At 32.7% G+C, this 27,810-nt stretch overlaps 3 protein-coding genes across 3 annotated transcripts; all 3 read right to left on the minus strand.

Annotated features, from left to right (window-relative positions):
* Window positions 1-35: 35 nt before the first annotated feature.
* LOC148788482 (uncharacterized) lies at window positions 36-3,491 on the minus strand. The gene is made up of 3 exons (XM_088879956.1): window positions 3,428-3,491; window positions 2,848-2,914; window positions 36-2,083 (listed from the first exon to the last, which is right to left on the minus strand). The coding sequence occupies exon 3, from the start codon at window positions 1,694-1,696 to the stop codon at window positions 428-430; it is 1,269 nt and encodes a 422-aa protein (XP_088736082.1). The 5' UTR covers window positions 1,697-2,083; window positions 2,848-2,914; window positions 3,428-3,491; the 3' UTR covers window positions 36-427.
* Window positions 3,492-9,152: 5,661 nt separating this feature from the next.
* On the minus strand, window positions 9,153-12,664 carry LOC105160722 (transcription factor bHLH118). Its single transcript, XM_011078201.3, has 4 exons — window positions 12,147-12,664; window positions 11,521-11,868; window positions 10,939-11,012; window positions 9,153-9,708 (listed from the first exon to the last, which is right to left on the minus strand). Exons 1-3 carry the CDS (start codon window positions 12,468-12,470, stop codon window positions 10,944-10,946), a joined length of 741 nt encoding a protein of 246 aa, XP_011076503.1. The 5' UTR covers window positions 12,471-12,664; the 3' UTR covers window positions 9,153-9,708; window positions 10,939-10,943.
* Window positions 12,665-17,216: 4,552 nt separating this feature from the next.
* Window positions 17,217-18,854, minus strand: LOC105160540 (transcription factor bHLH36). The gene is made up of 3 exons (XM_011077967.3): window positions 18,323-18,854; window positions 17,841-18,191; window positions 17,217-17,684 (listed from the first exon to the last, which is right to left on the minus strand). The coding sequence occupies exons 1-3, from the start codon at window positions 18,626-18,628 to the stop codon at window positions 17,571-17,573; spliced, it is 771 nt and encodes a 256-aa protein (XP_011076269.1). The 5' UTR covers window positions 18,629-18,854; the 3' UTR covers window positions 17,217-17,570.
* Between the last annotated feature and the right edge of the window lie 8,956 nt (window positions 18,855-27,810).

The following is a 27,810-nucleotide window of genomic DNA, read 5'->3' on the forward strand; positions in this document are numbered from 1 at the left end:
CATATATATATATATATATATAATATTATTATTATTTTATTGATTTAATTTAAACTTTTCTCAAAATACCCATTACGTCCTTCCCAATTTCTTAATTAATACAAATCGTCCCAAAATATTATAACAAATTTCAATTTAATCCGTTCAAATTTTATTATATTCTAATTATGGCCCATAATTTATGTACTAATTAACTAAGTTTCATAAAAATTTACCAATTAATCCGCCAATTATATATTATAATTTTTGGGGCGTCACAATTCTCCCCTCCTAATAAAAATTTCGTCCTCGAAATTTAACTAACTTACCGGCTCAGACAATAAATATGGGTATTTTTTTTCTCTCACGTTTTCCTCAACTTCCCAGGTGGCTTCTCTTGGAATGTGATGACTCCATTTGACCTTCACCATAAGTATTTCTTTACTTCTTAATTTCCATGCTCAACTCCTCTACCTCGACCACCTCTACCTCGTCCTCTGCTTGTACCTGCCCGTTGTGAGTTTTCCCCCGTACTGCTAAACTCTGAAGTCTGAGGTGCTCTGGAATTATCACTCCATGTAGGACAGTCCCTAACAATATGTCCCGGTTGACGGCATCGATAACATATAATTGATCGGGCTCCCCAACATTCACCAATGTGTCTCCTACCGCAATTAGCACAAGAAGGAATAGATTCTCCACTGAACAATCTGGCTGGGCCTTGTCTCCCTCCAAATCCAACTGAAGTAGGGCCTCCTCTACTCGAAAACAATGAAGGAGACCTACTAGTCGGACCCACTCCTTGGCCTCTAAACCAACCTCTTTGCGAACCAGAACCCCTAAAGAAATCTGCACCACTTTGTCCTGGTGTAGGATTCAGGTTACCTGTCATTTTCATTCGTTTAGCTTCAGTAGAACTCCTTTCAATGGATGTCTCTTCTGCCCTCAATGCCGCTTCCAGCAGAGCACCATAACTCGGAGGTTTGATTGCTATTTTCTCCCGAATCTCGAGTCTTAATCCTCTTTCAAACCTATCTCTCTTCAATTCATCAGTACTCACCTCCTCTGCGGCATATTTTGACAATCTCACAAATTGTAGTTCATATTCAGCAACAGATAACTCATTTTGCTTTAATTCCAGGAATTCAACTTTTTTACGGTTTCTGTACACTGGTGGAGTATATTTGTCAGCAAATTCTTTCAAAAAGTCATTCCACATCAAAGTGGTTGGTTGGTTCCTGCTCCCTGGGACTGTTTCCCACCAATCTAAGGCATCTTCCTCCAGTAAGGACACTACATACCTCAACTTTTGCTCAGAAGTACACTCGATTCTGTTCAACACTCTTTCCGTGTTTCTAAGCCATTCCTCTGCTTCGGCAGGGTCAGTTGTACCGGCAAATACCTTCGCTCCCTGTCTCCTCACTATTTCATAATTTTTATCAATAACTGCATCATGTGGTTTGGGTTGTGGCGATGGAGCCATCTTCTGCATCATCTCCAGAAACTGTTGCATAAAAGGATTCATTTCCGGTTGTGGGGCATTTCTATTTTGGGATTCTAACCCCTGATGTTCTGGTCCTGAATCATGACCTTGCACAGACTCTAATGACTCTATTGGGCCAGCAGCGTTTTCCCTTGACGCTTCCATCCTATATAAAATACGCACATGTGAGTAGATTCCTAACATATACACCTTACGTATAAAATAACATTTCATCTACTATCCCAAGAAAATCTAATCCCCGCTCTGATACCACCTAATGTAACACCCCCTTTGCTACAAGGGCTATACCTACCCTAAACGTCATATTTATTGTATCCCTGTATTTATATATATAAATGCACATAATAATTTAATCCATGTGTATACGTAACCCCAACGTCATAATAGGTATTATCAACCCACAACATTATATATATATACATATCACCCACCACAAGGTGATTCGTCACAAGTAATCTGTACGCTTATATTCTCTCTGTACAAACAAAATGTGAGTTGTACTCTAACTGACACAGAGGAGAAAACTGCATACTGGCCCGACCTGCCTGAGTATAGCGCGTGGACTTATTCTTCAATAGTCAAACACCCTCAAGTCTATTCCTGAAAGAAAATGTCAGCAGGGGAATGAGCCTGCCACTCAGTAAGCAAATAACCAGTCTTATCTATATATGCATGTCAACCATAGCCCAAACAAGATAAACAAGCAACACGAATGGAATACAATCAATTTAACTCCAACATAATCAACTTTATTACACCACATGACTATCTCATAATAAGACAACTAACCAAACTCCATTTTTCCCTAGTTTGCTTACCAGAAGGTGATATTGTGTTTTTCCCACCAACTCAATCTCACCGTTATATAAATTTAAGTGAATCCCCTTGACAGCCGGCTCATCAATCTCGCACATAGCTGTTTCATTTCGCACATAGCATTTTCTTTTCGCACATAGCATCGCATCAAAGCTCTTTTCATTGCGCACATAGCATTTTCTTTTCGCACATAGCACTTTCTTTTCGCACATAGCATTTTCAACACGTCAAGGGGTATTCACGCCACAATTATATTCAATTTCCACCACTCCCTCATTTCCACATATCACCATTCTTGTAAGCAACTAGTAACGTAAAACAATATATCATTACATTCTCATTCTCAGACACCCACAACACATCAAACAACACACATAGTATTTCAACGTATTTCCTCATTTCACGTACATAATATCGACAATCAAATCAAATCATTCATCACTTATATAATTTCAGACAAATCAATGTCAGCACGAACCACAAATTCATATAACAGTAAAACCACAAATACAGAAAGCATATATATATAATACTAATTATTTACTTACCTCGACCTTACAACGTTTCTTTCTACTCTGTCACTAATTGTCAGTCCTTTTACTTCACCCCCGTATCCTATAATGAGTTATATCATACACAATTAATATATCGAGAATATCGTAATTTCTTTAAAATATAATATTGAATATCATTTGTATAATTTCCAATAATTCTTTAATATTCCATTTCTATCGAAATACAAATCTTCGTTTTTCCTCTTTATTAACATACCATTTATTAAATATAATTTTCGAAATATTTCTACGAATATTCTATCAATTCCTCGCTATTATATTATTTAGTTGAACAATAATACATGTAATTGTGTATTTGGTTAACAATTCCGATGGAATTGTACAGATTAGCTATATTAATATTCAAATCTAATAAATTTAATAATCTAATTTACCAACGACATCATTTTTATATCCAATTCGATATTTAATTGGACACTATTTTAAATAGCCAAACTCGTAAAATACTCCGATTAAATAATACATAACTTAGCATAAACAACATTTAATAAATGAACTAATTAAATAATATAATTATATAATTTAATAGGAATTAAAATCACATTATTCGTACCTCTGTTTCTTTATTTCGCTTTCGGCCGAGAGTTGCAAATTTACACAATTGCATTGTGTGTGTCATGTGTATTTATATGTTTAAAGAACAAGGAAAGGAAAAGAAAAAAAAACAAAGAGAGTGAGGCGGTGGGAGGTGGCCCCCACTTCCCACTCTCAAGTCTAGCTCTCTTTCTACTTTTATATATATATGTGTATATATATTATATTACTTACTTAATATATATATTATTTCCATATATATATATATAATATTATTATTATTTTATTGATTTAATTAAACTTTTCTCAAAATACCCATTACGTCCTTCCCAATTTCTTAATTAATACAAATCGTCCCAAAATATTATAACAAATTTCAATTTAATTCGTTCAAATTTTATTATATTCTAATTATGACCCATAATTTATGTACTAATTAACTAAGTTTCATAAAAATTTACCAATTAATCCGCCAATTATATATTATAATTTTTGGGGCGTCACACAGTTTACTTGGATGAATTTTTAAAATTCGGCCATCCATAGAAAAATCTTATAAATTTTATATGTTACTCCAGACTCATTAGTTAATGCAGAAAATAATAAATCGTTATAGAACTATTTACAATTATTATATAAAATTGCAAAAAGAGTACGGTTCTGCAGAAAATGGCACTTTCGTATAGCATAATTCAAGGAACTTTATAAATTTACTTAAATTTTCAAAAATTCTGAAAATTAACAAGTATTATATATATCATGTAATAAAATTTTATAAAAAGTTTCATAATGAAAAAATATATAGAAAGAGGTTAAATACTTGTATAGATTGAAGTTTTTTGGCAGGTTTCAATTAGCAAAAAATTGTGCATTGCAATGCATATATTTTGTCAAGTGGGTTTTATCGAATTTTTGTCAAACCAGGTTTCAATTAGCTCATAACCAATATATTTTGCTTCATGTTTATGCATTCTATATTTTATTTTGAAATCTATTGTATTACTTATTTTGTGCCTCACATGACTTTATGGGACCAAAAATGCTTATTTTTAAGTTTAATGGTACCAAAACACTATGAAATATTGGAAGACCAATTTTTCCTCCTTTTTCTCAAGCTCACGTGACTTTTTCCACCAAAATTGTGGAGTTGACGGCCGTTAAGGCCCACATGGGCTCTATCGTTAAGTTGGTACCAAAAATACTTATTTTTTGGTTTAATGGTTCCAAAATCCGAACTTGCAAAATTTGTGGTACAAAAAACAAAACTGACATTTTTTTATGGTACCAAAACATAATTTTGCCCGTTATCTGATATTGATGATTAGTATATAATTATTATAGTTGTTTATCATTGTTAGATATAGATATTTGAAATTGATTATTATAATTGACTTATTCAAAAAGAATAATAGTTCATTATTCTCACTTTAAAAAAATAATTTCATAGGGTAAGTGTTTCAATATTTTTAGTCCTCTATTTTAAATTTTTTTTAAATAATTAAAAAAACTTCGCACATTTAATCTCATCTCCATGTTTTTGTAACAAAAAATAAATAAATAATGACACATGCAATGTGCATGACTGTAAATTGTGTGAACAGCCAATGTAAAGGGCATATGCACGTGTTCCCGCCGTTTATTTTTTTGACAGAAACTTGGACATGAGAGGTTATTCCTAGCTAATTGATAGAGATAGCTTATGTGGATATAAGGGAGATTCTAGATATTTTTTAGCATGACGTAGCTTGTCATGTGGGTGAGTTTGTCTGACGTAACCTCCCTACTGTCTGCTGAGTCATTTTGTTTAATCATACCTGTTTTTGGGCCCTATAATGTTAGTTTGTAGTGTAGGAAGTATGGATTTGATACCCTGATTTTGGGCTAGTAGGGTTGAGCCTTCTGAGCTGAATAATAGGGGGTCCACTCCTTTATTTTGGATTTTAAGAAAAACAATTAAGGAAGTAATCGTTTTTTTATTATAATTTGTAGTCAAAGTTTATTAAAATATTTTCAAACTAAAGAATAAGTTATTCAAAAGTTGAGATTATCCCAAATCCAAATCATTATAATTAAAAAATAATTTATTATTTATATAAAAATAGATAGTTTGGAAATGGACAAAAATCATTTTTTCTTTTCATGCCAGATGATTTCCCTCAAAACATGGTTACCACACAAAGAGAATTTCGCTTCAATTGGGCACTAATTAAAGCCATGTGCCACGCATATAACTTCTGCCTTTATTTCTTAATAACAAGTTTAATAAAAAAGATGGGACCAAAAATATCCTAGACCCCGTTTATTGGGTCTATAAGAATATTTTGTACCTGCATTGAATTGGAGACTATCTCATTTAAAAATTTAAAATTATTAAAGAGCATGATAATTTTCACTTAATAGATTAATACATAATATCATTATCGTACAATTATTAGCTAATTATTAATACTTTATATGATTCGACTAGATTATTGTGCAGCAAGTCGTTGTAATTGATTGCTCACCTGTTAAGCCAACATAGTAAGTAATATTAATTAAAGAATTTAAGTACCTTTACAAGAAATGAACTTCCAAATTTTTATATTTCTTTTGGTACAAGAATCAGTCTTCAAATTTGTAAGATTCTTGCGTAAATTTGGAAGGATTTTAAGGATTTTATCCTCCTTTTAGCTCAAAATTTCTATTTTCATAAATATATGGATTAACGTACGTTCATAGTCTTGCACTTTCTTTTGAATTTCTCTCGAATCTTGGGAGATTTTCGAGTGTTCGGCTCGAGTTCTTTTCAATCAGTTCCTTTAATCATAATTTAGAGAACTGTATTAGTGAAGAAAATTATCCGTTCCGTTTCTCCTTGTTGATAATCTACCATGGACTTCGATTGCGTATATATTTTTCACTGTATTTTCTGATAGCACTTTTTGGATTTGGTGAATCCTTCATCATTCTTCTTGTTCTTCCTCAGTATGAGGTTCAGGATCTGGCTTTGTGGCCCTCTTTAGAATTCTTAGGACGAAATTCTTTCTCTGTTTTTCAAAATTTGGAAATACTCCTGGTTGTCACTCGAACCGTCATTTGGTGTTTGGAGATAATTTCTCCCTTTTCTAAATTTTCGTAAATAAATTTCATCTTCGATCTATCAGAATATGAAAGTATTCACTATTGTAACTCGAACTTTCGTTCCCTTCTATTATCTTAAAGAGTCTCCTCCATTAGTGAAAAAAATATCTAAATGCGATATAAATGCATATTTTTCAATAAACCTAGCTCTGATACTATTTTAGGCGGGCATGGATAAATATAGGCTAATGCAAAATTAGTGAAAATGGACTAAACTACGCATTTTAAAGTTGTAGTGTATAAAACCATCAAAATTTGTCCAGATCTGGCCAGAGGACTAAAATGACGAATTTTGAAAAAATTATGGGATAATTTTGCCAGTTAAAGTTAAAGGACTAAAATGCCATTCGCCATAATTTTGCAATTAACCCTTTTTAGTCTCATAAGTTAGGTTCATGTCACTTTTGATCTCATTCATTACGGGATTAGTACTTTTAATCTCATAACTTACTAAAATTAACACTTTGGTCCTAATGCACTTTTTCATCTACAATTTAACGATATAGGTCATATGCCTAACACGTTGCATTTGAGTGCTTCATTTGGCCTACTTGATTCACTTGTGGAAGACATGATTCTTTATGTTGCTTCTACTTGGCTTCAACTTATAGAAATATTGGAATGAAAAGAAATCTATTTTTTTGAGAGAAGAGAGAAATCGTTATGTTTTTTGTTCTAATTTCCTTCAGAATTTATTCCCCCCCCCCCCAAATTTAGTTATATTTTTTCCCAAAAATGGTCCCAAGTTGAAAAACAAATCAATTTTTTGCTCCAACAAAAAATATTTAACAATCATATGCTAGGCACATGCACTACACTGTTAAATTATAGATAAAAAAAAAATAGATGTGAACCAAAACAATGCTAATTTTTGTAAGTTACAGGACTAAAAGTGCTAATCCCATAACGAAAAGGACCAAAAGTGAAATGTCCGTAATTTATGAAACCAAAAATGTTATTTTCCTACCTCATATAGCCATGGAAAAATAGTTCTTATGAAGAATAATCTAAATTTCGTATTGATTTTTTTTCCAGCCATAGTTAATACTGGACTAAAATTACATTGTTTTCCTAAAAATGCAATATCTAGAAATGTTCTAGAGTTGGAAATTTCACTGAACTAATAACATGATAAATGCATGATACTTATCATATGATTAATTCAATTCATTCACACTTGTACTGTTCTATTGTTAAGTATGTAATAAACTCAGTTAAAGTTAACTGAAGCTTTTTTTTTTCTTTTTTTTTTTTTTGTGATGGTTAAAGTGAATTGTGGTAGTTGTTTGGTAAGGTGCATATTAGCTGAACGTCTTCCGTCATCCGGTCGATGTATAGTTTGGTAAGGCCTTGATCACATCGTACACGGAATTTGTACGGTCAAATTATGAGAGAAATTGAAAATTTTTCAAAAGGAAATTAAGAGAATTTTAATATTAAGTAAACCGTTATTTTTTTCATTAGAGGAATACTGAAAATCATTGGATTTAATTAAATACATATGAAAGTAAATAATCTTCAAGTGGACATAAATATATACGAAAGTAAATAAAATTGGTCGAACTCTACCAAATGATCAACAAGCATGTGGTAAATTATTAAGCTCCAAAGTCAATTATAAAAGTTATTAAAAATAACCCCAAATTAGTATGCTGAAAATAATAAAATTTAAAAGAATATTCAAACAATTATATTGGTTCCTCGATATTAGTAGGTGAATGTTACAACTTGCATACATATACTAGAAGCAAATTTATTATTAACTTCAATATTATTGGTTATGAATTAAAATTATGATAAATAATTATTATTTTATCAAGGTGATATTTTGGTCATGCACAAAAGATTTTTGTAATTTAGTTCTATAGCTTAAAAATCTTTGCAATTTTCATTTTTTTCTAGTCAAATTGATCAGAAAATTGTAAGTGACTTGCACTTGACTTTTTAAATTGCAATTTAGTTTTGTAACTTAGAGGACATTGACATTTTTAGTCTTATAATTTAGGAGAATTGACATTTTTGATTTTGCATGAATTGATTTACAATTATTAGTAGTTGAAATAATATTAACAAACATTATCACCAACTCCTTGTCTGCCCACTACCCACTTCATCTCAATCATTAATTCCCAATCAAAAGCGCAATCTTGAAACAACCACAATAATTGTTCTCTACAATTACAGACATATAAAAGTTAGGTTACACTTAAATTTTAAACCCAAAAATCACATTAGAAAATAAAGAAACACAGGTTGGGTTTTCTAATTTGAATTAATTTTCTTACAGATCGACAGATTCATTAATTAGCTCAAAGTCCGAGTTTTGCATGATTAAGGAAAGACCATTAATCGACAGTGGAAATTGTTTACCTACGAAAATAATTAATTGAATAATTTAGAAGTTGGGAAAGTAGTATTAATGAAATTGTACATGCGGACCAACTCCATCCACTGCCAGATCATATATCTCAATTATTCATCAAACAGACGTAGACAAATTCCTATCCTTCTTGCCCGGTGGTTGCAATTACATTTAAGGATCCCAACATTATATATAATAGCAATCGATATGTATATATATATATATGAGTGTACTTTATGGATACAGACCAGTACCACTGCTGCAGAGAAACTTCCATGAAGTTAGCCATGTATAGATCACTCATAACATGTACCTTAATTTGAAAAGGCCAATTAGCCGTAAGAAAAAGACATTCATGCTTTCCAGGAAAAATTATTAAGAGGCTTCAGTACTTTACTATGAAAGGAAGTAACATGTCTTTTTTTTCTTTTTTTTGATAAAAGTTGTCTATGCCTACATAGGGTTTGGCATAGATTCCTGTCCATTTATTAATATTGAAAAGCCCTCCAGTATAATTAAAAAACCGTAAATAATGAGTACTTACTCCTTTTAGACGTACGAAAACAACATTAACAATATCTTGCGAGAAAAAATCCACCTATCTAAGACCATATCACCTAAATCGGAAGGTCGGGAACAGATTGTCTAGAGCGAATCATTCTGGCCAACTGGCTGTTAGCTCGGAAGTAATTAATATGTCGTTCTGGAAGTACACAATTAGTTCTTCTTTCCCTGTCTGAGTTTTCTGGATCATTATAGCTCCAAGAGTTATTAGAACCATCCCTCGCGCGCGTCAGCCAGCAAGTTCAAGCCTTTTCCTGCGCATAATGTACATCAATGAGCAAGTTCCTAATCCAGATACATGTAGTATTGTAGATTAATCCAAGTATCAGATAAAGTCTGTTTTGAGAGGATGCATGGTGAACAGAATCTCACAATAGAAGAGGAAGTCCAATTTCTATGTAACAGAGACTTTTATTACAAACGAGTACTCGGAATAACTTCATTAGAATACGCGGTAGATACGTATAAACTTCCTTCAACATGAATCACAATTTAATTCAATATATACTTCTCCTTTTTCCAATACATGAACAACAATGCAATAAAACTACTGTTAATTAGATTTAGCTAATTAAACATTTATGTAAAGGGAGTATGTACTTCTTGTATAGAGAGATTCTATTAATTTTTCCAAATAATAAATGAGTAGGGGTCAACACCAAACCCCTGCCTAAGCACAAATGGCTTTTTTTTAAAAAAAAAGGAATAAGAGTAATCACTTACCTAATTACAATAGTACTTACAATTTTATGTAAAGACAACTTTGCATGTATGTTAATAATGTTGTCAGTTCTAGAGCAAGACAAGAATCATTCGTTTGGCAATCCTAATCTATGTAAGTTTCGAGTTGGAAGGTGAGGAGACATGCACACGTTATCCAATAACATTTCTTGCATGATCTATAAAATAATATTGGTGTTTGCCACCTTTAGATATATATCCTTATTTGCTGGAAGATAAACTTGAATAATGTATTCAATGAACCAAATGAATGATTAGTAGGTACAAGAAATATGTGATTGCATGAATATAATTATATAATTTGGATTTTCGATCCAAACTTGTGATTTGGTTCATTATTTTTGTAAGTTTCGCAATAAGAGGATACATCTTGCCGGAGACTAAGACGTGCAAGTCGTGTGTTGGCTTAAATTGGAGAACACACGTGGCTTGCATATGTGATTTTCCGATCCATTCAAATTCCCGACATGTGTTATCAACTCAGAAACTTTACAAAAATATTGGACCAAATTGCAAGCTCCATTTCTTAAAGGACCAACATGCAGAGTTTTAAGCAGAAAGGCAAACAATTTGAAGTAATCAGACATGATAGAACACGATGCAGACATATATCCAAGAGTTTTTATGATATATATATATATATATATATAAATATAAATGCAGATTCAATTCCTTTCTGATGCTTGCATGGTCTCTAAACCAAACAGATTATTCATAGAATCTCAGAAAACTAGCTAGCTAACCTAGATTAACTTATAATGGCTTTTGTCAGTCTTTCTTGCAGCAGCAATGGATCAAGTTTTGTCATATCGCTGGCCTGCAAATGAGAGATATAACCATATATGAACAAGAGGGTAACAATATTAGTAACTCCCGAATTGAGTTATTTTCAGGCAATACAATTAAATTTTAGATAGGATGTTTAAAGCTTCTAAAAAGTTAGTAAAATTGTAAAGTATTAAGAAAAAATCCCTTATATAGCAATATTTTAAGTAAATCATATTACAAATAACTTCAACAATAAAGTGTAAATTTCATTATATCAATGAACATAACATAGCCAAATTTTCTGGCTGATAATATTCCAATACAGTTGATATAGCATGCTAATGGTGACATAATTCGATATTATCGGATAGTGCTAGCTATACATACATATACATATCATAATAAGTATATATGTTATGGTTGATAATAGGTATATATCATTGGATATTTTTGGGTATGTATTGGTCGATATGGAAATACATATAGATACTTTTGAAAAAAGAAATAGAAAAACAAACCCTAACTCCTGCAATATTTTCATTTGTACTATATTTTACCTCTGCCTGGATTTTATGGAGAAACCCTTCCTTTGCGTTGGTGGAAACACAGGTTACCACATTAAGCTGTCTTTCCAACAATTCTGCAAGAACTCGTGAGAGCCTGAACTCAGAATTTTTCATGCTACTGCTGATTAGGATCTCCACCCCATCGCGGATCACCTCCACCGTAACACTACAGTTAGGCAAATTATCACCACCATTTGAAACTGCTGCAGCTTTTGTGCTTGATAAATTCGGCAATTTCTTCAACTTGTCTCTGTGACTTCTCAATTCTTGAACATTCTTCTGCATGTGCTGAATGTAATTCACAGCTTCCTGCATGTGATCGCAGACCGAGCGTCTCCCCTTACAGACAAACCCCAGGAATACCAAGGTTAGAGGAACTGACATATGTGTACAAACCTAGTATTTAGTGTTCGATATTCAGCAACAACTGAAGAATTCAAATCTGAACTGTTTATCTATGTTTTCACAAAATTCAGATTTCCAGACACAAGGGTTTCAGCATGTAATTAACAAACAACGAGGTTTTCCTAGTGGGCACAGTGGTTTCACACAATGGACATATTTACAAGAAAAGAAAGAAAAAATACAAAAAAAATTGATCAGGCTGATTTATTCACCTTGACATGGTCCAGAGGTAGAAGGGATCGAAGAGAAGTGTAAAGATTCGACATTTCTTGCCTCCTTCTGCGCTCAATATTTCTATGCAAAATCCTCCTGATATTGTATTCATCCCTGCTCCTGCTTTGTCCTTGACGAGGCCTAAATCGCGGTAGGTCCCGTTGCTCGTTGTTGTTGTTGCTGCTGCTGCTGCTGAAATTAATAATATTAGTTTCGATACAAGCATGACCCGTGATAAGATTATCCGGGAATAATTTATGATCATGTTCGGAAATTGAAGGGGTTCCAAACACCAGCTCATCTCCTGGTTGTAAAGTGAACATCTTTAGGTATATGATGAGGATCTTGAAATCGAATTTTCAATTGGATTTGGATGGAGTTAATAATCAAGATGAGGATACGGTTGGTCAGGGTTTTGAGATCTGCAATGGCCCTCTCTGATACTGTTTAGGATTTCCAGGGAAAAATGTTGGAATTAAACAAGAAGAAAGAAGAAAAATGACCCTACAACTGCTGAGTTTTCCGAAAATATTTGTAATGGACGACAGGGACTGTGTGAATTCTATATTAATACTCCGACAGGCCTACTACATAAAATATTACACCACCTGATATTGTGTTCATACATGAGGTAATGAAAAAGGCTCAATCTATGAAGTTGTACTCCCTAATGATATATAATGTGAAGTAAAACATACAAATGTAAATAATTCGAATTTAAATTTAATTAAAGTCAGAGTCTGCCCTCACTTTTGCTTGACTTGGTATTTACTTACATACACACTTCAATTTTCTTTGTGAAAAAATCCGCTAATTAATGTGAAGGCATGGACTACATACTTTTACAAACTATATAAAAATAAATTGTAGATTTTTCATTAAATATTAAAAGGTACGAACACAACAAATAAAAGAAAATGAATTATACATTCCCTAAGTATATTAAACATGAGTATGACATAAAAATTACTGTGAATTAATATTATTAACACAGTAAAAAAATTAATGTAAAAATTTCATCTTTAATGAAAATAACCACAATGTAATTTTAAGTATGATCAAAGTATTTGTCATGGTACTTAATTTTATATGTATTTAGTTAAGTATTATTTACTGTGACCTTTTAGTGATAGATAATATCATGATAAAAGAATATATTTCTTTTTATTAAAGTAAGACGATCTTCTTCTGATAAATATAAATAATATTGCGTTTTTTTTGGGGAGAAGTCGTGCTCCTATAAATGCAATATACTTTACTATTTTTTTTTTCTAGAGAAATTATCTTTACCTTTTTATAATTGAAAAAGCACTCGTTTGATGTTTCGATTTTGGGAAATATGCAATTTTAGTCTGGTAAGTTACCGGGTGGCAATTTTGGTTCTATTTAAATTAAAATTAATAATTTGGTCCTATAACTTTAAAAATGTGATAATTTTAGTCCTTTTCAACCTATTTGACTGAAAATATTTCCACGTCATTAGTCATATTTGTACCTATATTAGGGCTTTCAGTAAATTTGATAGTGTTGCAGTTTAAATTGTAATTTTTAATTATATTTTTGGTCTTTATCTTTGAGGGGTTAGCAATTTTGATCCTATAACTTTAGATGTAGCGATTTTATTCCTCTGTCTTCCAAAGTAGTAATGTATTTGATCCTTAAGTCCAATTAGTGACTATTTTGACATTTTATGAGAAAAACTCAATAGTCTAATCATACTTTTAATCAGGCCCAATATGCTTCCAAAATAAAATTAAGCTTCCATAAATTTCATACTTTGATTTGACCGTCTTGCCACCATTTGCAAACCCTTGATTTTATTGACTTCTTTAAACTAAACTATCGCAACAGATGATTTCCAAGTACTTGACTCTTTCAACAACTAATGCAATGAGAAGTCTACAATATACACCAAGATTCGGGGTACAATCTACTGAAGGAGTCGAGTACCTATATATAAACTACCTTTTGTGGTAATACGGTTGGAAGAAGTTCGTAAAATAAATGAGTTCCCTAGTAGCAAAATAGTCAAACCGATGTATGAAGTTAATCGAGGCTTAATCTTATTTTGAGAGGATGTTAAGTCTGATTAAAAACATGTGATATAACTATAAAGCTTTTATCATAAAAGGACAAAATCGTCACTAATTAGGCTTAACAACCAAAATCGTTTCTATTTTAACAGATAGAGAGCTAAAATCACTATATCCAAAGTTAAATATTCAAAATTGTCAATCCCTTAATAATACATGATCAAAATTGCCAATTCCTTAAAAATATGTTGATATGGTTAATGACGTTGAATTTTTCGACTAAATTGGCCAAAAAAGATCAAAATTGTCAAATTTCTAAAATTATAGAAACAAATTTTTAATTTAAACAACCAAAATTATCACCCCCAACTTGTAGAACTAAAATTGTATTTGTTTTCTTCAATTTTTTGATTTGTTAATATTTTTTATTTTTAATTTATTTATTTTTGTTTCTCTTCTAACTTGTTGTCGCCTTTCCTCAACTTCTACGTATTTTTGTTCTCTCATGCATTCCTCTTTTTGTTTTTAAAAAATATATATATATATATATATATTTCAGCAATTTTTTATTTCTCTCTCCTCAACTCCCACATTCTATTTTTTTGCTCGAAAACTTCTTATAATTAGTTTTATATCTATTTACCTAATTAAGATTAAAAAAATAATAATTAGCTTTTCAACTTTTTAATTAATTGCAAATGTGTGCTTCACACACTAGTACGTATAGACAATATTATGTTTCCATTTTGTTTAATGTGAACATAGATAATGGAAGGTAAAGGGCGTTCGGAAGGTTTTACATTAAATTATTGTTGATTAGGAATTATTTTACGTGGGCTCCGGGCCTAGGAAAATTGACACTTTTACTTTGAAATAATGAGGACACTGGTAAACTGATTTTTGCTTTTAGTAAACATTTTCTAACTAAAGAAAATCTTAAAACGAATGACATTAACTTTTAAGTTGGAAAATTATCGTATACTTGTTGAAATTCTTACATGCATATTTTGATAGTTTATCCGATTGGATAACATGTAAAATAAAATCGAATTATACTATTATAGGTCGAGTAAGTTACCATGCCTTATTCGGACATATTCATTGTTCAATTCACCTTTATCAAGTCATATAAACGGGGCCTTAGGATTAAGCCGTGGCCCTCTCATAGGTCAAAACTGAATTGTTGCCATGATTAGGTATTTGGATTAAGTAACGGGCTTGGCTAAGATATACGAGGTGACCCAAATTTTCAAATTGATGTAGACCCAATGGCCGAGTCGGTCCACTAAATATTGCAACTGTCTTCAATCTCTCTTCATGGAGAGTTTCGCTATAGCTACGACCAGATACAGACGAAACAAAACATGAACATAAAATTTGACATTTTTATAGAAAAATTGCAACGACATATTGTCCGACATATTGAAATTTTACTACAATTATTTGTAAACTATATATATATATATATATATATATATATCTTTTGAAAAATAGAAAAGAAGAAAGAGAAAACGAATTTCAACTTCATAATGAACTTTATAATGACATGTGAAAAGAAAATTTTATTTTTCTGTAATCTTTTTCAATCACTCAACCTTCTTTCAAATTTAATATAGCACAGGCTTAACTGCATTTTTAGTCTTGTAATTATAATTATTTATTGTTTTAGTCTCTTAAGTTGTCAGTTTTGTAATTTGATACTTTACATTTTTTAATTTTGAGATTTCAAGATTAAAGTTTTTGGAATTTTTAATGTTGGTCGAAAAGTGTCATGTTTAAGTAATTTGCTGGTTAAAAATTGAGAAAAATGAATTTACATGGATGATTTTTTATGACGTAGCGAGGCAAATGTAGAAAAAGAAAAAACCAACCCTAACAATTTCAAAGACTAAAAGACCAAATAACTATAAATACAGGACTAAATATGCGATAAAGCTATATACGACAATAGACTCTCCGTGTATCCAAAATAAGTTAGACTCGCTGTCAAAATTATTGGAAATTTTCATACGCAGACTCTTCATCTTTTTCATTCTTCTTGCTTTCCAACCTCCAAAATCATCTTCAGCCATTCAATCGCCAAAACACATTACAATAATTATATGTAATTCTTTCTTCACTTCCTATGCATTTCTTCCCAATGTATCTATCATCAGCAATAGATTTCAACAGAATTCACAAATGAAAATAAAGAATACTTGCTAATAAACTTCAAGTGAGTGCGGAATTGAATAACTCTTGTGGACAGAATTAATGTATTTTTTTGTCCCCCTAACTTAGCTTGTTTGGCATTTCATCCTGCATCTATTTAATTTTTGTGATTTCAGTTTTTTTATTCTCTGGAATTTACTTTCACCGGCAAAAAGGATGAACTCCGATGAAAAAATGACTGAAATCGTAAAAACTTAAAAAATGCAAAATCAAAATGATACTTTAGAAAATTAAAAGACAAAAATTGGCCAATACGAACAAAAGCCCCAATTCGAAATATAATGTGAGAGACACATGTATTTTTCTGACCAGAAGGGTGAACTCGAAAAAACGACCAAAATTACGAAAATTAAAAAGATGTAGATCAAAATGCTAACCTAGAAATTAAAAAATGAAAACGCCAAATGATCTAAATTGCGAGACCAAAAATGCATCTAAGCCACTCTTGTACAGGACTAGTAATCTCCTCTGCAAGTTTATTTCACACTACAGAAAGCTTGCAGCTTTAGCATTACCCGGAACAGCAAGAACAAAGATCATCTACACCTCAAACAATGTTAGACCTATATATAATTCATGGATGACTAAGAAAGAAGAGCTGGGGGGAGCAATGTCAAATAGCACTGAACAAAGAAGTTGCCAACTTTTCACACTGAGATGAGGCAGCATCGTCTGAACAATTCAAGATAAGTTATGATGCAAGAGACAGGAATTTTGTTACCGTGTTTTATTTTTACACGTATTGTCCGTCTCAGTGATGTATTGTGGATAACTGAGACCAGACTTCACTCGCCATGTAATCATACTCAGACAGAAGCATCAAGGTTTTGAGAACAGTGATCAGTACCATGAGGTGAGATTGCAATAGTCTCATCATGACTTAAAACTCACTTACAGTGAAACTTCATATACAAAATCTGAACTGCATGAAAATGGCATCTCCATTACAAGATTTGAACAACAGTAAACATCTAATCTTTCGAGAGTCGAGACCAACAAGGTTAAATTTTTAAACCATTCGGACAATGACAAGAGAGATGTGGAGGGAAAAAAGGAAAGAATGAAACCAGGAAAGATGAAATGTTAAAATTCAAGTGATTGCACTTCAATTTCCAGATCAACGGGTTAAAGATGCATGAAACTAAAAAGGAACAATTTTAGATATCTAGAAATTCGAGATCAGTTCGAGCTTTCCTGGTATCTTGATCTTCCTCTTGCTGATTGAGCTTGCTCGATCACATCAGACAGTCTGTCTTGAAGCTTGGACAGATCAATGCTTGTCGGATCATTCACCTGCAGTGATGACAACGGAAAAGAAAACATTAAACCCAAAATCATACACATTATCAGAATTAAACCCTACTCCCAAATATGGTATTCCATCAAAACAATTGTACATAGATTATCTATAGATAAAAATGTAAAAATCAATGTATATATATGATTCACCTGAAGTTGAATTTTGTGGAGGGACTGTCCATCGACTCGGGTAGAAATACAGCTAATTACATCGAGCCCTCTTCCGAGTAAATCTGCAAGAACTTTTGAAAGGGGGAAATCTCCCTCATCCAGGCTACTGCAGATTAAGATCTCCACTCCGTCCCAGCAAAGTTTCACCTTCAGACAATTTGACGAAGTAGTTGTACTTGAGCCCCGATCCTCAGCATCAACATTAGGGGCTGATGAATTAGACAGGTTCTTCAACTTGTCTCTCCTCATCTTCATTTCTTCGAGTTTCTTTTGCATATGTTTTATGTAATTCACCGCCTGGTCCAAGTGATCGGAGATAGCGCGCTTTCCCTAGACACATCAATCAGACCCATAAACAGCAATGTGAGAGAAATAGAAAAAAGGTTGTCCTAATTTTGCGCTAGCTACGATATTGAAACTAATTAAGGTAAAGTGAACTCGTAATTAATTAATTTATTCACCTTGACATATTCAAGAGGAAGAAGGGATCGAATCGACGCGTACAGACCCGACATTTCTTGCCTTCTCTGCCTTTCTACATCTCTATGCATAATTTTCTTGGTCTCGTTGCTACTCTCATCCTTGTTCTCTTGAATTCCAGCTGCAGACGATGCTTTTCTTTGCCTCTTTTTCACACCCTGATCAGCAGTATTTTCATTGCCCTCAAGAACAGCACAATCTGCAAGCAGATCTTCCAGGATTTTATCTTGATCAAGAAATAAAGGGACATCCTCAAACACTATCAAGTTACTTTGTAAAGGAAACATCTTTAAGTAATATTGGAGTTCACCACCAAGACAAGAAGCTTCCTTTGTTGGAACCCGATATTAGAATCTATATCTATACACACACACACACACACACTCAGAAGTGGGTGTTTGTGTGTGATTTTCAAGCTATACAAGAATTTAAGGAAACCCCACCACCAAAATCTTTTGAAAATCTACTAAGAGTTAAGCTGATGTGCGCAGCTTATGTGGAAATGGAGCCGCACCCCCGTGGGCTCGCAGTTAAATACAGACAGGCAGCCTACAATAGCAACAGTAAACCGGCAAACTTGTTATTAGGTTACAGTTAGGCTGCAGCACTTGCAATAGACTGGTGTTTAATTAGCTTTATTAATCTTATTTTATTACGCTTGCTTGCTTGTGATTGGTTTTATTACACGACAGCTGGCGGGAATCCGAATATTATTACTGTTGGTGATTAGTTAATTAATTAATTAATCAGGATTAGTCGTGTATCTCAATATGGTAGTATTAGTCGTATATCTCAATAGGGAAAAAAAATTACACGAATCGAAAAGGCCAACAGTAACAACTATTGATTATTGTTTAGATGGTGGACACTTTTGCGATAATTGGCCATTTTCCACTATGATTAAGACATTAAACATTTAAAATTACGCAGGTAATTATTGAAGACCACGTTTGCGAGCAATTCCATAGTAATTAGGACGAACGGTTGCGTGCATTTGTGTAAGTATATTCTTAAAATAGTTTAGTAATATCAAGAGCACGTGATTTTCGAGCAAATCATGCAGAATTAGTCTCCTAGTTTAAGTGTAATCTTTATGGGTTGTGTCTAATTTTCAGTATTTTTATTGCGTTAATTAACAATGTCAATAAAACATGTGATTTGCAAGCATAATTATAAGACATGTGTCAAACTGCTATTTTTATTTTCAGTGGGTTATTTATTGGACATGTATGTGTGTCTGTGTCAACAGGCATGAAAAATGAGTACTCCACAGGTCAAATTTCAGATAGTTAGTCGGTCACATGTTAAGAATGTCGCTAGGACTTGTCACAAACTTGATTAGGGATCATGACAAACTTGTACAATGTTAAAAACGGAGGGCAACTAAAGAGAATATGTATTGATTAAGAAGAAAGTACGATTCTAAACCATTTGATTCAATATTGGCTTTAAATCGCTTCAATGAAAAGATATATTAGTTACCAAGTATCAAGCGATAATTTTACAATTCTCACTAAGTATATATACTAAATAACAATAACAATTTTATAATTGTCACAACATAATTATTAATGTAAAAATTAGACAAAAATTTTTAAGTATTGAACTCATTATTTTAGTCCTATAAGTTTAAATTTAAATGCAATTTTAGTGTTTTTTGAAAAAAAAAATGGCCAGAAATTAGTTTGACAATTTGGAATTAAGGTTTTTCCTTCCAACTAGACAAAAAATGCTATTTTAAAAAAAAAAAAATACCTGCAAAAATGAGTGAATAGGAACAATAACTCCTTCAAAAGGTCACGTGAATCTAAAAAGGACAGTAGTAGCAAAAATTAGAATGAGCAAGACCAAAATGCTAATCTAAAAAATTAAAGGATGAAAATGCCGAATAATCTAAATTACAGTACCAAAAATACACTGATGCCATTTGTGCTTAATTTATTAATTTTAAGGGTGGATATAAGTTATTCAAATAGCTGATATAATTAGATATGCTGATGTGGTATGGATGTATTTATATCTAAGCTTTCATCATTTATGCGTCTATATTTACAGAAGAGTTCAGAGTTGACTCTACGCATCTTGACATTTTCAATATTTGGAGCCTAGTATAGTATGTTAAAACTGAAAAAGAATTACACTTTTGATCTCCGAGTGATAAGAAGGCGGTCAATTCTTGTTTATTATAAGCTCTACAATTTTAAAATTAAAAAGGAAATGCTCGAACCACAATCTAAAGGAAAATTTAATATGTACACTTTATGTGAATCCCAAATTTTCGTCAAATTTGCAATTTCAATGGATCTTTTCTTTAATATGGAAAAATTACAATTTTCTATATGTAACATGGGGGTGGCCTGTTTAGGTCTTACACGAAATAATTTTCACAATTCAGTCTTATAATTTTGAAATTTTGATAATTTTTTAGTGATTTTTTGGTTGCAAAATACATGTGTCTGCAAAAAGACCAATACCAGTGAAGTCTTCTACCAACGGCAGCGTTTCTCTTAAAAATGATTTAGGTCTTATAATTCAAACAAGCCAGGAAAGTTAAATTTTTTTTTTCCAATATATTTGCGTGCCCCACGTGTTTTTAATTTGGACTGTATCTAAACCATTACGCATTAGTGGGACCAAGTCATTAATCTATTTTAATTAGTGCTAATTATGTCGTGATTACTATACTTCGTATTCTAACATCCTTAATATATAAATTATCCCACTCACAATTCTTAAATCTTAGGGCTGTTACCAGTCTATACCTCGTGGCCAAACCCTATTGTATAAAGATATTCGATTCTAACAATGTAAGATCTTATGCCGTACGATAATTGTAATATAATATGATCTTTTATTTTTAATACAATAAAAAGATTGTAGGTTCAACCATTATTCGTGTTAATTATACATAAATATCAACTATATGAAGTATGTGATTACCTCATCAAGCAAAGGACTTATCATAGTAAAACCACCTCACTATAATTTTAATTAGAAAAATGTGGTAAAATGGTGAATTGAATGAGAAATGGAAATCGTTTGCTTTGTAGAGAATCACTTTGAAAACATATGATGTGATATATAGAAAAAAGAAAAACAAAATATGAGGAGCGTTTTCTTTAATTTTTGACATGGAATAAATGTATCTTAAACTAGTTATTATGACACGTCTTTCCTGCGTGCAGATAATGAATTATTTTTTTATATATTTCAAAATATATTAGAAACAATATTAAAAATAAAAATAAAATATATAAATCAATACTTTACATTAGAAATAAAAAAGAAAGAAATAAAAAACCATAATTTATGTAAAATATGAAAAGTTAAATAAGTTAGTTATTTTATCGATTGCTGTAGGAAAGGTAGATAAGGGAGAAGATAACATCTTCATTCTCAAAGTGATATGGTGGAAGAATGATTCATTCATCATCAAAAAAATATTACAATGAGAAACTTGTATAAACACAATAAAAAAGAATCTAGCTAACCGAATGCTAACTAACCAAAAACTATACAATAACCGAAAAACTAATCAGTTACAAAAAAAGACAAAATAGCAAAACTGTATAAAACAGATCGCAAGAGATAGCAACGCGACCTCGAGTCCGAACTAGCGACCTCAAGAACTTGTACATTTGTACAGACGGGTGATGCGACCTGGTGAGCGACACGACCTCGAGTCCAGTCCAGTGACCTCGAGGTCGTACATATACTTTACACCTCCCCCCTTCATGATGGAGCTGAGGAAGAGAGGCCCAACTTGGGAAGGAAGAGTGCAAAATCATTAGCAGTGAGAGACTTAGTGAAAAGATCTGCGACCTGAGCACAACCTGAGATGTGAGAAGGGGATACGAAACCAAGTTTGAACTGATCGCGAACCAGGTGGCAATCAATGTCCAGATGCTTAGTGCTCTCGTGAAAAATCGGGTTGGCAATAATGTGAAGGGCAGCCTTATTATCACACCAAAATGGGAATATCGAGGTGGCGTAGCAGAAAGGAAATCCAACGGAGCTCAGTTACTGTGGAAGTCATCCTACGATATTCCGCTTCAGTAGAGGATCTGGAGACCGTGGCTTGTTTCTTAGTCTTACAGGAGATGAGAGATGACCCAAGGAAGATACAAAAACTAGTGATGGAACGACGAGAATCCAAACACGATTCCCAGGACGCATTAGAGTAGGCACAGAGTTGTCCCGACCTAGAAGAAGGAAAGAAAAGACCAGTGGAGGATGTACCTTTAAGATATCGTAGGATATGGAGCATAGCAGACCAGTGGGATGTGTGAGGTGACTGTAGGAACTGACTGAGCTGCTGAACAGCAAAAGATACGTCAGGTCAATGAACCCCAAATATAGGACCCACAAGTCGCCTATAAGTCCCGAGGTCCGAAAGCAGCGACCCGTTGTCAGCGGTCATCTTAACTCTAGAAGGGAGAGTAATGGGAGTAGGCTTGGTATCGAGCATTGAGGAATCAGCCAAGATATCCTGAAGATACTTATGCTGGGTGACATGAATACCATAGGAGGAACGAGCCAGTTCAAGACTAAGAAAGTACTTACCGTGACCCAGGTCCTTAATGGTGAAGAGCTTATCCAGATACTCCTTGACCGACTGAAGAGCGACCTCAGAAGACCCAATAAGCAAAATATCGTCAACGTAGACGAGGAGGGCAGTAAATTCGAAGCCTGATCGTTTGACGAAAAGGCAATGTTCGTGATTGGACTGAATAAAACCAAAACTCAGCAATTTGTGGTGAGCTCAATATCCCACTACCACGATGCCTGCTTAAACCTGTATAACGATATTTGCAATTTGTAGACATAATCGGGGGGCATACCAAACAACCCCTCAGGTGGATCCATGTATACTTCCTCATCCAAAAAACCATAGAGGAAGGCATTGTTGATATCGAGTTTGTACATAGGCTAAGAGTGGGTCGCTGCCAAAGATAAGAAGACACGAACAGTAACAGATTTGGCAATAGGGGAAAAGGAGTCAAGATAATCAACACCTTCAATTTGCTTGTAACCTTTCACCACAAGGTGTGCCTTATAGCGATCTAGCGACCCGTCCGGGTACAACTTCAACTTATATACTCAGCGCGACCCAATAGGTTGTTTTCCCTTTGGCAATGGTGGAAGAACCCAAGTGTTGTTAGCAGCCAAAGCCCCAAGCTCCTGATTCATGGTTTCCACCCAGTTCGCATCCTTACTCGCCTGCAGATAAGTCTTTGGCTCCTGTAAAACAGATAAGTTGGCAACAAAACGTATATGTGCAACACTAAAAGATGTGGGATGGCAGGTAAAGTGAGATGTAGAACAATGACACACATAGTCCTGAAGCCAAGAGGGTTTAGAAGTGATTCTCTGCGACCTCCGAGGAGGAGGAGGAGGAGAGACAGGAGCAGTAGTAGGAGGCTGAGGAGTAGGGGAGATGTGAGCGGAGCGACCTGGAGTGCGACTCGAATCAGGAGTGGGGGAAGAATCCAAGTCGGGAATAGGAATAGGTAAACAAATATCGGGTGAGTCAGAAGGTAGTGTTTGGTAGGAAAAGAATGTTCATAGAAAACCACATCTCTAGAAGTAGACAAAGATTTTCTAGCGATGTCATAGACCTTGTATCCCTTTTTTGATTGACAATATCCTAGGAATACACATTTAATGGCTCGCTCATCGAATTTGTATTTGTGAGTCCGAATTAGCGACCTCAAGGACTTGTATATTTATACAGACGGGTGATGCAACCTGGTGAGCAACACGACCTCAAGGTCGTACATATACTTTACAAAACAATTTTGGCTTCACAAAATATTGATATAGCGGTATTACTAGCCAAAGTTTGTGAGTGTGGAAGGCCTTTCTTTTTATGTAATATAGATAATAGTGATTTCATAGATATTTGACATTTCAGTCTAATATTGACATGTAAAGTGGGAGTTATAACTTGTATAGAAGATTCATTAAGAAAAAATTATAATTAAACACAAATGATTGATAGATATATAATTTTCCTTCAAACTTCATAATTCCTCAATTCCATTGAAAAGAAGTACTATTATTGTGCACTAATTATAATTAGTATCAACATATATATATATGGGTATATTAAGTTTGCGTTTAAAATTACTTTAGTCATTAAAGAGCTCATCTTTGGATGCTAGTATTCTTAAATTTCAGTTTTTATCTCAAATTGATCCTTTCAATAAATTTTCAGTAAAATGGTCTAATTTTAATTTTCTGGAGGGGAAGATGGCTAATTTAGGTTAATTTAATAAATATCATGTATGCAATATAATAAATGAACTTGTTTCAACTAAAATAATTTTTCGTCCTAGAAACGTCTAAATCCACTCCTTCAATAACTAAAAAGTTTGTAAAATCAAGATTGAAAAAAAAATGGTAAAAACATGATTTTGGGATGAAAAACGTCTGAATCCACTTCTTCAATTTATCTCCCTCAATTTATGTTCATGTGTTTTTCAAAATGTAGCAATTTATCCTCTTATATTTTAAAACTAAAGTAATTTACCTCCTTAGATAGGTAAATTATTTTATTTTTAAAACACAGGAGGTAAATTGCTATTTATTTTTTATAGGGGGATAATTTGCTTATTTTCAATATTATAAGAGGATAAATTGTTATTTATCCAATTAAACTGCTATCAATCCTATATATAATAATATTGGGTAAAATCGTGTTTCGGTACCATTAAAAAATGTCAGTTTTGTTTTTGGTATTACAAATTTTGCAAGTTTGGATTTTGGTATTATTAAACAAAAAAATAAGCATTTTTGGTACCAACTTAATAGCAGAGCCCACGTGCCGTGCACATGGGCCTTAACGGCCGTCAACCCCATAATTTTGGCGGGAAAAGTCACATGAGTCTGAGAAAAAGGAAGAAAAATTGGTCTTCCAATATTTCATAGTGTTCTAGTACCATTAAACCTAAAAATAAGCCTTTTTGGTCCCATAAAGTCATGTGCGGCGCAAAAGAAGTAATACGACACATTCTAAAATAAAAAAATAGAATCCATAAACATTAAGCAAAATATATTAGTTATAAATATACAATTTGAGCTCATTTATAAGATTTTTCTATGGATGACCGAATTTTAAAAATCCATCCAAGTAAACTGTGAGTCTGTATTGTAGTTATTTTTCAACTCGATTTTGCAAATTCTTAAACCTATTTGTTCAACTAAATTTTATCTTATATATTTTTATATATGTTATTAAATACCTTTATCACTTTATTTAAAATTTTCAAAGCCATAGACTAAATATATAGGTTGAAGTCTTTTGTAGGTTTCAATTAGCGAAAAATTGTGCATTGCAAAACGCATATATTTTGTCAAGTGGGTTTTGTTGATAACTCTGCAATTATCATGATTTTATAGCGATTTAATCTTTCTTTTTAAGCCACAACATCCTTAATTATGTGATTTTATTGCATATTCAGCAAAAAAGGAGATATGAGACAAAGATGGCAAAAATCAAGCCAAAATCAAAATTGAAGGCATCAAAAAGAAAAAAAAAGGAAGATTACAAGGAAATTTCTACAGAAATGACTAAGCGTGCCCACGCTTAGTGCAGTAGTCAACTCGAGATAAGGATAAGCACGAGCAATTTCCGCTAAAGATAAAGGAATTAAGTGTTTAGGTTTAGAAAGGATTCTTTAAAGCTTATCTCTTATGATTTATTTACCTTTTTAGAGTTTATCATGTATTTATCCCTCCCCTTCATCTAGATTCGTAGGAGACTTTTATTATAAATAGAGGGGGTCTCTTCATTTGAAGGGATCATTCAGTTATTAATTAGAACTCTATAGAATTCTTTGTTCATCATTTTTCTTTTATTTTATTTTACAATCGGAATTAATGGAATTCCACTTTCTAGTGTGTTCTTCCATTAACATGTCCGGCTAAATTCCTTATTTTCTGGTTAAGGTATGGTGATTGCTTGATTCCCATTATGTTGTAAGTTCTAATCTGCGCTCTACACTTGTTAAATGAATATTCATGATATTCTCTGTACTCTTATTACAAACGTCTGATATTTAAATAATATGGCCAATTGTTCACTATCAAGAAGGTTTGCTTAGCTAATTGGACTTTATAAATCCGTGTAATTGTTTATTTAGTTCAATGTTTAGTGGCAACGTAGCATGATTAGTTATGTCATAGTAATTAGTTATGTTATGGGGAATGCATGATCTAGTTTAAACGAATTGTCCTTGTAGAAGTTTGTTGATTAGAATCAGGCCCTTCTAATTCTTAATGCTGTTAATGGATTAAATCTTATGGACGTTCCCAAGGTTGTCTGTTAATTAGAGATCTAGCCAACGATCGTACCTTGGCTGACGAAAAGGTAAGAAAAGGTGAGGTTGTTAGGTCGTACCAACAACCATAACTGGTTTATTTGTTTATAAATGTGTTATTCTTGCATCAATGATTAACTCACAAGAATCAAGCATAATCCTAGCCTTAACCGAAAACTCTTCCTCTCATATCTTTAACAGGTATTTTTAATTGTTATTTAATTTTCGAGTACTTCTTTTTATCATCAGTCTTCCCCCATTATTTTTCTTTTCTTAAAGAAATCAACTTAAAATCAATCTCTGTGGATCGACCTTACTCCCACTTTTACAAGTGTTGTAGGAATTATTTTTTGTAGTCTCGACACCCATCATTTGTCAAATCAGGTTTCAATTAGCTCAAATCGTGTATTTATAACCAATATATTTTGCTTCATGTTTACGGATTCTATCGTTTATTTTGGAATATATTGTATTACTTATTCTGCGCCGCACATGACTTTATAGGACCAAAAAGGCTTATTTTTATGTTTAATGATACCAAAACACTATGAAATATTGGAAGATCAATTTTTTCTCCTCTTTCTCAGACTCGCGTGACTTTTCTAGCCAAAATTATGGGGTTGACGGCCGTTAAGGCCCATGTGCACGGCACATGGGCTCTGCCGTTAAGTTGGTACAAAAATGCTTATTTTTTGGTTTAATGGTATCAAAATTCGAATTTGCAAAATTTATGATACCAAAAATAAAACTGATCTTTTTTAATGATACCAAAACACGATTTTCCCCTAATAATATTATATGGAAAAAAGAAACAGAATAAAGTGAGTTAAAATGAATGTGGTACTAAGTTTCCACTAAATATGAAAATCCATAATGGCCGGAATTAATAAAACAAAATATATTTTCTTCGCCATGATTCTCAGAAGGCTTGTGAATAAAAAAGCAAATTAGACTATACTCGATAGAAATTACTCCATTAAAATTTGTTTGAATTCAATTTATTAAATTTAATAAGCCAATTTTGAGTAATTTTTTTTTTTTTTTTTGTTGGATAAGCTTTCGAGTTTGATTTTAGCTCAATTTAATTAGTACAAAATGATAAACTATGTAAAAAATATTAAATTATTCAAGTCCAACTCATGCCTGAT

The sequence above is a fragment of the Sesamum indicum genome, linkage group LG4, assembly GCF_026168435.1.
Source record: "Sesamum indicum cultivar Baizhima isolate 11 linkage group LG4, ASM2616843v1, whole genome shotgun sequence".
NCBI lineage: Eukaryota > Viridiplantae > Streptophyta > Magnoliopsida > Lamiales > Pedaliaceae > Sesamum > Sesamum indicum.

Coding starts and splice junctions, on each gene's coding strand:
- LOC148788482 (XM_088879956.1), bottom strand. CDS start 1,696: ATGAAATGTTATTTTATACGTAAGGTGTATATGTTAGGAATCTACTCA.
- LOC105160722 (XM_011078201.3), bottom strand. CDS start 12,470: ATGTTCACTTTACAACCAGGAGATGAGCTGGTGTTTGGAACCCCTTCA. Junction 11,869..12,146: donor TACCTCTGGACCATGTCAAG/GTGAATAAATCA, acceptor TTTGTCTGTAAG/GGGAGACGCTCGGTCTGCGA. Junction 11,013..11,520: donor TCCATAAAATCCAGGCAGAG/GTAAAATATAGT, acceptor TCTCATTTGCAG/GCCAGCGATATGACAAAACT.
- LOC105160540 (XM_011077967.3), bottom strand. CDS start 18,628: ATGTTTCCTTTACAAAGTAACTTGATAGTGTTTGAGGATGTCCCTTTA. Junction 18,192..18,322: donor TTCCTCTTGAATATGTCAAG/GTGAATAAATTA, acceptor TGATGTGTCTAG/GGAAAGCGCGCTATCTCCGA. Junction 17,685..17,840: donor TCCACAAAATTCAACTTCAG/GTGAATCATATA, acceptor TCATCACTGCAG/GTGAATGATCCGACAAGCAT.